Here is a 15,499-nt window from a genome sequence, read left to right on the forward strand (position 1 = left end):
CTCAAGGGTATTTAACATCATAATCTGAATGTCAAGAGGTTTTAAATACAATATATTAAACAAACGAACAACATGTTTGTGACATGTACGTTCTCCCAGGCAATTTGTACTGTCTATCAAACATTTTTAACATTTCCAGAACTGTTGGCTTTTCAACCCTATTGAATGGTTGCATTTTTTTTTTTTTTTTGCAATGTAGCGAGCGACACTGTCTGTGAGTGTGCACCATTTTGCGATGTTTTGTTTGTATTTGCTTTGCCGACCAAATGCCTCAGTAAGCGTTGGCTGTTGGGATGAAGGCTCTGCTGCACCTCCAGCGGTAGATTTTTTTTTCCAGGTGGGAAAACTAAAAAGGATGGTTGTGTTTCAAATGTGCATACAAGTTGCTTGTGTTCCCCTGCTTCCTCGTCACTACTTTTGAACAAATGCAACATATTGGTGCGTCGGTGTTCATGCACTCACCTTGTTTATTCTGTTTAAAACCAAAATATTCCCACTCTGGGGCTGTTGCGTTCACTTTAGGAACTAACGCTTCTGTGCCTTCATTCATGTTAGCATATGCTTTCTCATGAGGCTAATTTGGTGCTAGCATTCAGTGTCCACTCACTAGAAGCCCCGCCTCCATTCACTGGGACAAAGAGGCCGAATGGCTGACAATAGAGTTCACTCGCTACGTTCATTCCACTATAGAACCAATGCGCACAGACAGATGCAGAGTGAACCCTCTTGTAATCCGGCCAGTGTGGTAAAGAGAGACGAGCAGAAGAAACACACACCCATACATGCACATTTGAATTTATCAAAGGCGTCATAATTATCGATCTGTTTTTTAAAAAAATCGTTCAATTAATCGATTGCTTCATAAGTGGCGCTGTCATCAGGTGTGACTATCGAGTAGGACTTCAGTTCAGCAAGCAGCTTAAATTGTGTTTTGCTTGTTTTTTGTGCGTATTCTTGTATTGCTGCACAAAAGGGAACCGAAGAGGAAAAATATGATAGTGACCATAGAACTGTAATGGACACTGTAGTGACAGTGGACAGTGATGCACACATCTTTGTCCTAGACCGCTCAGTACAATATTGGTTAGCAATAGTCGACTGTATTGACCTGAATATAAGACAACCCCTCTTTTTCAAGAGCTACTTTTGGAAAAAAAATTAAATGCAAAATCACAGTAAAAAAAATCTTGTTAGCTCGATAGGATATCATATTTTTTAGCTGCTGCGTGTTTAACGAGTTTGCTTCATTGATCACCGTTATCGTAAAATAACTCCTCCTCTGTTTGCTTATTTGCACAACCTTTGAGACACTTTTTTTTTCCTGTGGGTCTGTGTCAGGACTCCAGGTCACTGGTGTGTGTGAGTAACAGAAACAAAATCTTTGACTGCATGGGGAAAAGTTGTCTGGTGCCACCTGCTGGTTTGCATGTATAAATCTGTACATCATAAATCTAAGACAACACGTCTTTTTCAGACTGGTTTCTAAGCAAAAAATCTTAAATGTGGAACAGATTGCATACTGCAAAGTGAGCTGTGTATAATCTATATCATTCTCTAAAAGAATGGCTTGTAAACCACAAAGTATGCAAGGTCATACAAGTTGTGTGAAGACAATATTTACCTGTGTGAGTGCAGCACGTATGCTGAGATATGTTTGTACATACCTGAGAGCAGCAGCATGGTATGTGTCCACATAGTCAGAGATGAAGAGCTCTCGACTCCTGACCACTGGGTCTGTGATAACCAGCTCTCGTCCAGAGTCTGTAATAAAATAAATAAAAAATTCAATTGGACCGAATGCAGGATGTCATCTGCTTAGCATGAAGAGAAAAAAATGCATGATAGTTCGACTGTACATATCACCAGGGTAACAGGCGCAGAGGTCAATATTATGCCTCGTTATTCAAATCAGCCAATAAAGTTTGTTCCCCTGAGGTGAGGACTTTATGTTCAGTCCGCTACTTAAATGATTCTTGCGGGGGTTAAGACACATCAGCAGCACAGAGGATGAGGCGCTGCTTTGATGAATGAGCCGAGTTGTAGCATGTGACCACTGTAGTCGGGCCTTGTGATATTAACCCGAATATAATCCAGAGTCCCTGCTGCAAGAACACACTGTGGACAATAGAGCACCACATTTCATGGACACTTTTACCCTCCGGTGGACAAATCATAAATATACTATATTTGGTTCCGACAACACATGATATTAGGCCTGCCTATTATCAAATTTTGCTGGATGATAATTGCCCTACAAATGATTGTCAATAATCCATATTATTGACAACATTTTTTGAGACCATTTTTTCAATTATTTAAATGGCATAATGAGAGTGCATTGTATCAAAAGCAATAAACTTTAATTTCTCAAGAGTATTTAACATTGTAATTGGAATGCTAAGTGCTTTTAAATAAATTAAACATGATAATTTAAACAAACAAACAAACAAACAAAAAAGACAACAAAAAACTAAATGAAAATAAAATAGACTCTCAGGCTCTTTTAGCAAAAACTGCAGCTAAATAAAAATCATGATCATAACCAAAAACAATAAAAAAAATCCACCCTGTCTCTGTTAAGAAAAAAAAACACTCCAATTTTTTTTTTATTGGAGTGTTTTGAAGTTATGTAGTGTATTCGTAAACTAATGTAGGGGGTCATATTTGAGCTGGACCACATATCTGTGGTGGCAGACCAAAATGCAATGTTTCTGATGTCCTACAACATGTCTTCTTTCACTTGGTTATATAGTTCAGGAGTTGCTGTTTGTGACATATACAGGTACATGTACATTCTCCCAGGCAATTTGCACTGTCTGTCAAACATTTCTAACATTTCCCGAAATGTTAGCTTTTCAACCGTATTTAAAGGTTGCATTTCTTTTGCAGTGTCTATCCGACTATGTCTATCCGTCTGTGAGCACGCAGCATTTTGCGTTGTTTTTTTTATATTTACTTTGCCGACCAAACGTCTCAGTCAGCGTTGACTGTCGGGACAAAGCTCTGCTGCACTTGTCGTATTACCCGTCACTACTCGTCACTACTTTCAAACAAATGCGGCATATCGATTCGTCTGTGTTCATGTGCTCACCTTGTTCATTCTGTTTAAAACCAAAATATTGCCACACTTGGGCTGTGGCATTTACCTTACACACAATCGCTTTTGTGTCTTAATTCACCAATGACAACACAACTGAACACAAAATGCAGTTTTTAAATGAAACCTTTTATTATTAAAGGAGAAAAAAATCCAAATTTAAATGGCTAACAATGGCCAATGTGGCTGAATTACATAAATTCTGCAAACATGAGTGAGCCAAAATTGCTCCACAGCACCAAAAGAAACTCGTTGCAAGTTATCACAAACGCTTCATTGCAGTTTTTGCAGCTAAGGTGGCCCAACCATTTATTAGGTTAGGGGGCAATCACTTTTTCCACAGAGGGACATTTAGGTTTGGATTTTTTTTTCTTTAATAAGAAATATTTGATGATGAACAGAACTCTTGATGATCTGAAACATTTAAGTGTGACAAACATGCAAAAAAAAAAAAAAAAATCAGGAAGGGGGCAAACACTTTGTCACACAACTGTAACGTGGCTTCATCATCTTCAACAACTTTGTTTTTGCTGCCATCTTCCTGAATCAATCTGCACATGGGCAGTGACATGGAATAGTTCATTGCATGGGAAGGGAGGGGGGAGCAGTCAGACCGATTATTCTAAATTAACAATGTTGATGGAGTATTAAGCACGCAAATTAAGAGTAAAACAGTAATTTGTACTTTAAATCAAAGAAAAAAATAAATAACTTTTTATGAAATTTTTGGGGGCCTCTGGAAATCTCAGGGCCAGAGGCAATTGTCTGTGTTTGCCTAATGGTAAATCCACCCTTGGTTACATTGCATGTAATACGGATATCTTCAAGAGCCGTCCCTTGTTTAGTGCGGTTGATTTGTTCCATACCTGACCGTGATAAGTGAATTTCCTCAAAGTAGGATTTTATATTAATAAATTTAATATTTTCCATATTTGCTGATGACCTTATAAATACAGTTTGTACCATTATTAACACCCTATAGACATGAAATAACACCTCTATAGTCACCTTAACACTTGTATTACCCAATACAGTAGACATAATAATCGAAAGTAAGCCATCTTAAATGTAAATAAAATAAGACACTCACACGTTAGCATTGACAGTGTACTTCCTGGTGGCTATTGTCTCATCAGTGTAACGTTGCTGACACATAGAGACCAGTGTAGAATACTACTCTACTGCTGCTATTTACGGTTAAGGAGAGACTCACGATGCACTTCAATCACTTTATTAACAAGCACAGGAGCTGCTGTCAGCCACTCTCTACACTGCTAACTTGCAGATTTTACAGACATGTCCCTTTTGTGTGCAGCAGTTGTAGAGGAGAAGAGTCTGTGGAGTGTCGTAATTTTTTCACGTCTGTATGCAAACTACATTAGAATGGACAGGATGTACATAATGTATAGAAGGTATGTTTGCTTCCAGCTGGTGAAATAAAATAAAATAAATGAAAACATATGCAATAATACACTCACAGGTATTATATAGGTGTACATTTTTATAGGTATTATATAGGTTTTTCCCCACTCTAAAGTTAAAAACATACCCACTTACACCATGACATGCCAAAAAGTAATGTGTGCAGTTAAGTTTTAAAAAAGAAAATATTTGAAGATAATATAATAAATAAGGAGTGTATAATTAGGGTTGGCCATTGAGCCTCGAGCATCGATGGGAACTGAGACTAACTAATTGTGATTCTAGCGGGATTGTTAAAATTTTTCAATTTGGATTCCTAGTTTTGATGTGCTCTGAGTCCTCTGGCTCCCTCTGGTGAACAGAAGCAGTATAGCAGAGCCATCCACCATTTTCTATGCTTTCTATGCTCCTCCAATGAAATGGTTTTCTCAAACTAAATGCATTATGGAATAACTTTAAAATGTTGGGGATTTTTTTGTTATTACACTCGTATTGGTACATGTTTCTATATTTCTCAAGTATAACGTTTGTGTGTTAAGTTGCTGTGTGATGAGTTTAATGTTTTGACATGTCACAATAACAGATTTTTCTGGTCGATACTTGTGCTAGAAATTATCGTCGATATTCAATTTTATCGGCAACATTTTTTAAAGAATTTTTTCATTCATTATTTTCATGAGGTGTAATTCACATTTGAACCTCTAGATGGTACTCAAGTATAGTGTACGATGTACCATGTGAGCCATTAGCTTGACACAGAAGTTCCCTGTATGTATGTTTTTGCTATTTAGCCAGGGACACTGGCTGTGCGTTTGCCCCATTTTGCACTGTTTTGTTTATATTTGCCAACCAAACGCCTCAGTAAGCGTTGACTGTCAGGACGAAAGCTCCGCTGCCCAAGCACCTCCATCGGTAGTTTTTTCTCCCCAGAAAACTGCCCGTGTCGGCCATCGGTGTTCATGCGCTCACCGTGTTCATTCTGTTTAAAACTGAAATAGTCACACACATTCCCACATGCTTTTGTGCCGTCATTCATGTGTATGCTGGCTCACGAAGCTAACTGCTGCTAGGTTAGTAGGGTAGTAGCTGGTAGCCCCGCCTCCACAAAGAGACTGAATGAGATGAGATCCCACTCTCTTCGTTCATTCCACTATACAACCAATGCACACAGACAGATGCAGAGTGAACCCTCTTGTCATCCAGCCTGTGTATCACAGAGAGATGAGCAGACATGCAAACACATGCATACATTCAAATGTCAACTTATCGAGGGCGTCATCATTTTCGGCTGTTTTTTTCGATTATTGTGACAGGCCTATTAATGTTGTTTGTAAGATGAAACCCTCCGTGAGTTACACATATTAAATAATGACCTCCTGAAATTTCCAATGGGTTGACAAGCTCGTTGGTAGTTTTTTCATAGCTCATGATTGGCTGCTGTCAAATAAAGAGCTGACTGATCCTCACAGACTCGTGCGCGCCACAATATGGCATTTTATGACTTGGACACGTGTGGCTTATACAACTGGAATCAAGACGAGGAATCAGAATCGTTCCAATTCAAACAATGCCCAACCCTATGTATAATGCCAACACTGAAAACGTGACCTGTAGACAAAAGAAGAAATTACTTTAAAATACTTTTTAAACTGAACCATCATTGTGTTTGCCTGGAGAGGGCCTCAGATCCAGGACATTTTATTTATGTTGACAATGTTGTATTGCTGGACATGTTTATGTGTTAATGCGAGCCCCCGGTGCTGTTTTGTGTGTGTGTATGCTCAAGGGCCACATGGCACTGCAAGTTATTAACACTTGACAGCACTGCTGCCTGCCGCTGAAGGAATGTTGTTACCAGGGGAACAGTGCACCACCACTGAATTTGCTTCTCTGCCTGGGACACCAGTTTCCTGTTTGAAATGCAACCCACAGCTCAACACATCTGGAAAGCAGTCAGTTGTGTGCGTGTATGTGAAGGAGGGATACTTGTGTAACATTGTGCAGTCTTACCGTTCTCATTGTGACGATCCTGCACCAGGTGCTGGTAGACAGAGTCGGGCACTTCTGACTGGCGGTAGTACCATTTGACATTCATCAGCAGATGGTCCCGTTTACTCTGCAACAAAGACACATGCAAAGACAGTGAGGAAGACAGACTAGGCAAAATTTTGTTTGACCACGACATCACAAACTGGTCCTTCTTCAACACGGATGCTGCGTAGTGATTCTGACTGACATAGATGATGCCAGCACAGCATGCAGGGAGACCAAATTATCCAGGGATTGAAGAGCATTTACAGCTTTAATAAAGCAAAGAGGTGGGTAAGAACGGTATTGTCAGTTGTAAAGGGGGTTCATTTCACACCAATAAATCAATCAAGGCATTGTCTGACTCAAAATATTGAATTAATCTAACATGCAGTTAGGCTTTTTTAATACACAAGGCATAGGGCTGCATCATTTTTTTCATGCTAAATATGCTGCCATCTTCTGGTTTTGGAATAAAAGTGCACAACAAAGGAAGCTTGTAATTCCTTAGATGGACAGAAGGTGGAAGCACAGCGGTGAGAAGACATACAAGTGGAAAACAAAAGGGGGGCGGGTGAGAGGAAAATTGCTTGAAAGTGATGCCAGAAATGAAATGAAGTAAGGGATTAAAAAGGCAAAATATTATTATTTCATTCTATGTAAGTATTTTTAAAATATTTTTATTGTGGCTTCACATAAAACCAATATAACATTGCGGTAGTTTGATAGACTATTTGGAGAGACTGCTGGACTGTGATGCTATCTTATCAAGCTGTGCATGACACACAAACCAGAGGAATAAGGAAATGCCTCAATGGAAAGGTACGGGGTAGCAAAAAAGTCAGTTTAACATACCTGTTCTGTTTCTTGCTATCTAATTATTTTGTGTGTGTACAGGAACATGAGTTCAGATATTTTGAGTACATTGTTCTATTATGTCACAGAGGAGGGGGTTGAGCCAAGCATCCCTGCAAGCTTGTTTTCCCATTCTCCTCCAAACTGCTGCCCTCCTCTTTTCATTAATCGTTCTCATTCCAGCCCTCCACTCTATTTTCTTGCCCTTGTGACTTCAACCTTGAGCACAGAGGAGAAAGTGAGCCTGGACATGTTAAACAGCAGCTGGTATGCAGTCAGTCAGTCAGCTGCATTGACTCTTCAGTATTCACAAATAAGCACACACACTTGGACAAGACAGAGAGACACACACTAATCGACTGAGACAGAACCTCAGCAGAGTGTGAAGAAATCTGTGCAGTGATGTCACATCCCCCTCCTCCCTGCCCTCCAGCAGTTTGCCCACCCACCCAATCGCTACAGTTTCTATCCACTTTATAGGCATGGTTGGCTTCTGGACTGCTACTGCCAAACAAGCAGTTATCTAGTGCTTATAGAGGATATAATTAATACTCAAAGACTGTAAATATTACCAGTGTGCTGCCTTGAACATTTCATTTAATGCTGAAAAATGTGCTTTAACAACATTAAGGTGCATTGCAGAAGAGTAAATGCGAGGCCAGCTATTAAGCGTCCAAAATAGCTACTACTCTGCAGAGCATATTGCTGTTTGAAAGGTTCACAGTGGCATTAAGCCCTCTTGGAAAGAAGTGGGAGGAAGACCCAGAGTGCAACATATGGAGTGGATGTGGGAGAAAAGCACAGCTTTCAATTATGACAACTCGGTAAAAATGTGGTGTGATAAAAACATGGTGAGTAAATGATGGGGTGCTGAAATGCTAGGAGTCTAGATAAAAAAAAAAAATGCTTGTATTGTCCTGACTTATTACATGTACCATAGAAACCAGAGGAAATAAGGAGAACCACAAAAATCTTCTTTGCTGCTAAAGCCCCTGCACAATGTCAGCCATCTTTGTGTGTCCTGCCAGAGGCTAAACATGGCCGGCCCTGTCCTGTGCCTCTTCCTGAAGCCCTCAATACTGCTCACAAGCTGAGGAGGCCAAAAGACAAACCCAATGCTGAGACGTGGAAATGAAAAAAGGTACAGAAAGCAGAGCGAGACAGACAGCAGAGAAGCGGGGAGGGGTTGGATTAAGGCAGGAGGGACGAAATATTGACATTTGGAGAGACTTATACATACAAGGGTACAAGGCTAGCCCTTCATTGAGTACGGCAATATAAATCTCAGAGTCATGCTTTGGGGCCGAGCACAATAGCGCCTCCCCGCCCTTCACTGGCTCAGTTTGGCCTGTGGCATTCTTGGCCACACTCAAACACAGTGCCTGGGTTGTAAGGAGGGGGAAAGATGTGGGGCACCATTATACTAGAAATACTTTGGAAATAGTCACTCTCACTCCAAATACAGACTTTATCTGTATTAACAAAGCAGTGGGACTCAGAAAGTGGCTGAGACAACGCAGGCATTATACGAATCAGTTAATTCTCCCTCTCACTGGCTTCAGGCGCCTGGCCCCTTGGATCCATAATGGTTGAGCAGTTCTCTTTTGCCCCTGTCCACTGTGAATGGTTTGGAGCTTTTTTGGTGCTAGTACTCAGAGCTTTGCTTTTGCATTGTCATGGTTCCACAATTGAGTCGAACTGAAGCTGTCTTTTTTTGGTTCAACTCTGGCTGCAAAAGCTTGCTGGGCCAAGTGAGCGAACCGTTCCATAATGGGTGGGCGGGGTTACCTAAAAAACAAAGTATGCGAATTAACTCCATCTTTATTACAGTGCATTGAAACTCTAACGATGGAAAATGCTCCGATAACATGGATACCGGAGGAAACCCGCTGTCCATTTGGACATTCGAAGAAGTGCAGAACCCAGAGAAGAACCCAGCTAATACTTAATGCTTCAAGAGGCAAGATGGCTGCAGTGTTTTTTTTTTAACAATTAACAAACCTAAGACATTAAAGAAGGACTACAGAGACCAAAAGAATGACCTAAGCAGGAGTGGCAGTAGTCAGAGGAGAGTAATCCATTATTTTGAGGAGCTCGACAAAATATTTTGGGCCACAGACACCAGCATGCCTGTTTGCTGGTGCTGGTGTTTTAAATACCACAAAGATGTACTTCTTCGAACTCCACCAAAACCCTGGAGGCTAAAAGAAGACTTGGGCACAAGTGACTCCCGTAGGTTGTATTTGTTTAATTTAATGTTCACAACACAGTTTTGGGTGTAAATACTAGCCTGCTGTTAACATTAGCATGCTAGCTTGCTATTGTCGAATTAATTCAAGCTTCGCCAACCTCCCCTTCTCATTTGTGTCTCGGAAGCAAACTACTTTCATTGTAAACCGTCATGTAACAAGTAACATTTATTGTGCAACTGTGTTCCTGTTGAACATGTTTTTATCTTTCTGTCAGAAAACAATGGTGATGAAATGGATCATCATCCTTCCCTCACTGCGAGCTCCCCACAAACCCGAAGCCTGCAACGTGCAATCTTTATGTTAAAATGTTTTGCACCTTCATTTTTTTTACATTTTTGCACCTTGATATTTATATTTTTACTTGCAAATACAGTGTTCCCTCTCTACAACGCGGTTCACTTTACGTGGACTTGCTGTTACACTGAGGTTTTTTTTGTGCGCAATTTTTTTTTTACAGAGTACCATGCTTTTTTTCTTTTTTTTTTTTTTTTTTACAGTGTATGAATGCGCATTGTGTTTGGCGTCCCGATTGGTTAAGGGACTGTAGGGACTGCCTAATTTACATAATTGTTCAACTGCTAGCAGTGTGGCTCTTTAGTGCTGTGTGTTTGTTTCTCCCCAACAAACCTCAATGTCGACGATATAACTTTAATGCTTTAATGATATGACTCCTGATGACATGAATGCCCTGACTGATGCCCACTCACAACCGCTGACTGACGAAGCCACCAAGCGAGGATGAGGAAGAAGAGGAGACAAGTGTTGATAAAGACGAGGAGGATGGACTAACACTTGATTGCTTGGAAGCCATGGTGAGAATGGCAATTCACTTCAGCAAGCTGCAGAAGAATGGGACCCTCTGATGTTTCGTTCACTACAGTTCTCAAATATAATCGAAGGGAAGAAAAAAAGCGCCAATAACTACCCATAACTATGTTCTTCACTCGGAAAAAGACACCTGCACCAAGGGCTTGAGCGGAAAAAGACACTACAGCAGAGCCGTCAGAGGAATTGTAAAATTCCCGTGAGTCACTATTAGTAATTTCTTACGTGTCCAACCTCGTGGATTGATCATTAAAATTAAATTTGTTATTTCTAAAAACTATCACATTTTTCTTTTTATAGGAAAACGTTTTTGTCTTGTAAACAAAAAAATGTATAATGAACAAAAAAACGTACATAAAAACGAAAAAAAAAAAAATCTACTTCTACTACACGGATTTCACTTAACCGCGGCGTTAAACGAGGGAACACTGTAATGTGCAGTGTCGAGGACTATAGTGAGTTGTGTGTTTTGATTAACAAATGGTCAACGCTTGTAATGTTATATCCTGATCGGAGACTTAATCCCTGTGATGTACTGACACTGCTCCCCAAGACAATGGAAAATGAAACCGGTGTCAGAGTCAGTTTGCAGCCAATACGGTTCCTCCCTGGCCTCAAACTTAATCCAGCATCAACACCAACGTTTGCTACAGTGGAAAAGGTGTAATTGTGTGGCTGCATGTGTGTACAGTCACTACGGGTGTAACAGTTCACATGGATGTATTGAACCTTTTCGGTTCTGCATGTTCGGTTCTGTCCACTTGCGTACCGTTTCGGTTATATTTTATTCTATTTTTCTCATTAAATGTATTGCTAGAGTGATCTAAGCGCTTCACTTGCACCTAAAGTCCTGGGCGAGTTTCCGCACAGACGCCTCTGAGTGTCGTACACTACTGATTGAGGGGGAGGAAGGCTAGTAGCTTGCAGTCGTGACAAATGGCATCATGGCAAATGCAAGCGAGAAGCCTGAGCTGGAAGAACCTCCAATCTCACAACGATCTCCTGTTTGGGAACACTATGGCTTCCCTGTTAAAATTACGGATGGACAAAGGCAAGTGGATAAATCCAAAGTTGTGTGTCGGCACTGTTCCACGGATATCGGGTATGCTGCAGGAAACACGTCTAACATGTTAGCGCACTTAAAGCGGCATCATCCGGCAGTGAATGTTACATCTACAAGGAAAAAGAAATCAGAAATTTCTTTACCAAGAAAACCATGGAAGTTGCTAGATATCAGCTCTTAAATTCAACTCTTATGAGCTATATTTGTTATCATCACTTTTTGTAAAACAAATGTACCTTTAAATTGATCCAATAAAATGGATCAATAAACTGAAGAAACAAGGGTGGTCTAATCATTTTTGAATATGTATATCATATCATATATCTGTATATGATTAAAGTTTTTGAACCTGGCTACGAAATACCATCTTGTGCTCACTTTAGCCAGAAAGTTATACCGACACTTTATGAAAAAGCTAAAAGTGATGTCGTCAAGGAGCTATCACATTCAGTATGTCCTTATTTCACTTACAACAGATGGCTGGACTTCACGTGCTATTTAACTGTAACTGTCCATTACATTTTACCACAATGTTTAAACAATGGTTTAATACAACAGTTTATTTATATAACACTTTATTATTATTTTTCTATTAAAAAAAAACAAAAAAACTCAGTTTAATTTATTTAAAATATCACCCAAATGGGTCAATTATTATTATTTTTTGTTTTAAACGTTCTGTTTGCATTTTCTTAAATAAAATAATTTTAAGTCTTTTTTTCTGCACCGAAAATTAACCGAACCAAGCACTTCAAGAAACTGAACCGAACCAAAAATACATTTTAGTGTACACCGCTAGCAGTCACCTGTACAGCTGCAGCCCTGTCTTCCAGCACATCACAATGAAGAGAGAAGACATCGGAAACACTTAGGTGTTATTTAAGGGAGTCAATCTAAAAATAAAAAAAAAACAATAAAAAAAGAAGGTGGGGAGTGTGGAAGAGGCTGAAATCAATACAGTGCTTTTTAATGCAAAACAAGTGGTGAGGCCTTTTCCTGTACATTTGTTCATGGCATCCTGTACAATTACAGTTAGTTATTACTAAAGGAACATTGTGACAACCTGTAACCTGCAAACCCAATGGCCTCCACTCCTCGCCGCCACCCCCCTCTTCTTCTTCTGCACACTGTAACACTAGAGCTTTGCTTTTAAACAAAACCAGACCCTCGTGCTCCCACACGCCAGGGCCCCAGTGCACCTCATTAACAGGAAACCTCTGTTTATTTTCTCTGCTTTTCAAACACTCTCTTCTTCCTCTGCTAACTCTGTTAGTGACCCCCGCCAACCCTCCCTCCTTGCACTAGTGACATCAGCAAGCAGGATCTATGACTTCCTTCAGAAGGTGGCAGCCAGAAGTAAAGAAGGAAAGGAAAGACAGATCTCCAACACATGGACAAGGAAGGAGGGAGGGGGACAGCAGTCGCTTTGTGTTAGCAAGGAATGTTGAGCAGTCCGGGTTGGCTAGCAGGCTGCTGAGCTAACATCTTAGTTAGCCACTGCGCCTAGAGAGCACGGGAGGGCTGGAGCAGAACCCATCACTGCTGGTAGCCGTGTGACTTTGACAGGCACAAGCTCAAATGGGAACCAAGGATGAGCTTTTGGATAGGGCATGTGCACGTTAAGATGTTAAGATGTTAAGAGAGCGACCACGAACAAAGAACAAAAGACTGATTGTGGCATTTGGAGGAAGAGATGAGATCTGGAAGGCCTAATCTTCAACTCCGACATGATAAGATTAGGGAAGGGGGGAGGCGGGAAGAAAGCTGGCTGGGAGGATCACACATGCACTAGCAACAACACACAAACGTACCACAGAGATGATGGAGCCGATTGGAAGGGATTTACACTTCTTACTTTGCTTGTCTTCATTTGGTAAGTCTTTCTCTACCTTTTTTCCTGCCTCTTTTTCTGAGGCGGAAAGATGTGCCAGCACATCATAAGCACTTCCATCTGGACGGCACACACAGAAACACGCACGCGCACACACACAAGACACACAAATAACAGGCTTTCAGGATAAGCATCACTTTTTTTTCTCCCAACCCTGCAGTAGATGGAACCAGTGTCAGAGGTAAAAGAAAGCATCTAAATCAGGCTGTCAGAGAGAGGCAACAGCAGCAGGATTCCACTCTGCACCCCCCAAGCTCACCCCCCCTCTCTGTATGGGCTTCATAATGTGCACTTGGCCAATGGGACGACGAAGGAAGGACAAGCTAGCCCTCAAGCATTCTCGTCTTCAGCACATTTAATAAACACTAAACATACGCTGATTACAATGTTTGTGAAGCTTCCTCGCCTGGCAAAGGTGTGTGTGTGTCTGTGGGGGTGGGGGGTGGGGGTTAAGTCCCAGCTGTGGTGGCAGTTCTGGCACAACCTTTGGCCCGTGCCTACACAGGGGGCGCCTCTCCCTCTGCATCCCTTTGGCTTGACCTGTTTAGATATTAAATTGCCGCCCTCGGCTTTGAACACACCGGGCCCATCTGTCAGCCCAGTAAAGCATTAGACTGCATGATGAACGTTTCAAAGTGGCCAAATTTGCCCTTGTTGCGCTTTATGTGTGTGTGAACAGCAGGGCCCACGCCAGAATTACAGTCCTTTCAAGGAATAAAGCAGGCATGCATAAAACTGTTTTACACAGACTCATTTGCTGTGCCGCACATTTCTGACATGCTATCAGATCTTCTTGTCATGCAGATCCAAAAAACTGAGAGGTGACATCAAGACATATGACACAAACACAAAAACCCCAAATAGCATAGATGAGGTTTGTTTTCAGAGAATAAAATATGGTTTGGGAACTCCCCCTAATCCCTGAAAAACTGTGGAATTTTCTGCTCACCACTGATGACTGACACTGATTACTCCCCCACTGTAGGAATTAAAAATCAATTCATCTTGCCTTTGACATAACTGAACTTATTGAGCTTTGTTTTCTCAGACCGATGCGCCTCACCGAGAGTCCTCTCTCGCCTCATACTTTGAAAACGTCTGGAAAACCTTTTACTTCCGCTTGCGTTCACTTTATTAGCATGACACTTCCTACTGATCCTACACCAGTGATCCTAGAAGCCGGTAAAATTCAACCTTTATATCCTGCCCCATTCCTGCTTTGAGTAGGTAAACTACGCCTCATGTCAGCTAATGATAGCAATTTGGCTAAGTTGGCCAGTCATCTTATTCGGGCTGAAGGACAATTTAGCAGATTTTTGATACAGTTTAATTTGTAATTGCAAAATTAAATTTTTGACACAAATGACATTTTTGCTCACACAATCTGTTCTTCTAACCACTACTGATAACATATGCTAGCAGGTAGTGGTGGTGTTATATTTTTTTATTGAAAAAAAAAGTCATCTTGAGCCGGTGACATAAAGCAGCTTTAAGGATGACATGACATGACATCATGGCCACAATAGCAATCTGCACGTGTAACCTTCACTGGAGAATTGGCAGCAATATTAATGCTAAACATTTAGTATTTGTCACTTTGAATGACATAACATCAGCTGAATGCTCGACTCCCCCCACAATAATTAGAGACTGCTAAGAATACAACATGTAATTACTGGGATAAACATATTTGTTTTTGTCATTTTTAAACTTGTGTAGTGTAAGAGTCATACAAGAATGACATCATTGGAAGTGTGGCACGTCCACTACTGACCAGTATTTGTTGTGTGTCTACTAGGGACCTTTGTGGATGGATACATTCAACAAAGTTAAGAAAAAGCTTCACTCTTTTTAGTGTTTAACATATGTCCCTTTGGGAAAAGTGATCAATGTCAGAAATAATCAGAAAACAGATTATGTTGACCATACTACTTCCCACAGAGAAGAGGGGTGAGAATGGAGCACACTAACCTACACTGACCTTGTCTGCTCGCTCTATAAAATGGCCAGCAACAGTCCAACGTAAATATTTGTCTTTGCCACCAACACACTTGCTGCTGCATGAT

At 40.8% G+C, this 15,499-nt stretch overlaps 1 protein-coding gene across 3 annotated transcripts in view; it reads right to left on the bottom strand.

Moving 5' to 3' along the window:
* The window catches only part of rerea (arginine-glutamic acid dipeptide (RE) repeats a), a 200,797-nt gene that overhangs the window by 47,503 nt on the left and 137,795 nt on the right, over nt 1-15,499 (bottom strand). For all 3 annotated transcript variants that reach the window (XM_054768130.1, XM_054768122.1, XM_054768138.1), the window contains exons 4-5: nt 6,530-6,635; nt 1,665-1,761 (exon numbers count right to left, since the gene is read on the bottom strand). In XM_054768130.1, coding sequence (XP_054624105.1) covers nt 1,665-1,761; nt 6,530-6,635 — 203 coding nt within the window. The remainder of the gene's footprint in view (nt 1-1,664; nt 1,762-6,529; nt 6,636-15,499) is intronic.

Source organism: Dunckerocampus dactyliophorus, chromosome 1, assembly GCF_027744805.1.
Source record: "Dunckerocampus dactyliophorus isolate RoL2022-P2 chromosome 1, RoL_Ddac_1.1, whole genome shotgun sequence".
In the NCBI taxonomy this organism is placed as follows: Eukaryota; Metazoa; Chordata; class Actinopteri; order Syngnathiformes; family Syngnathidae; genus Dunckerocampus; species Dunckerocampus dactyliophorus.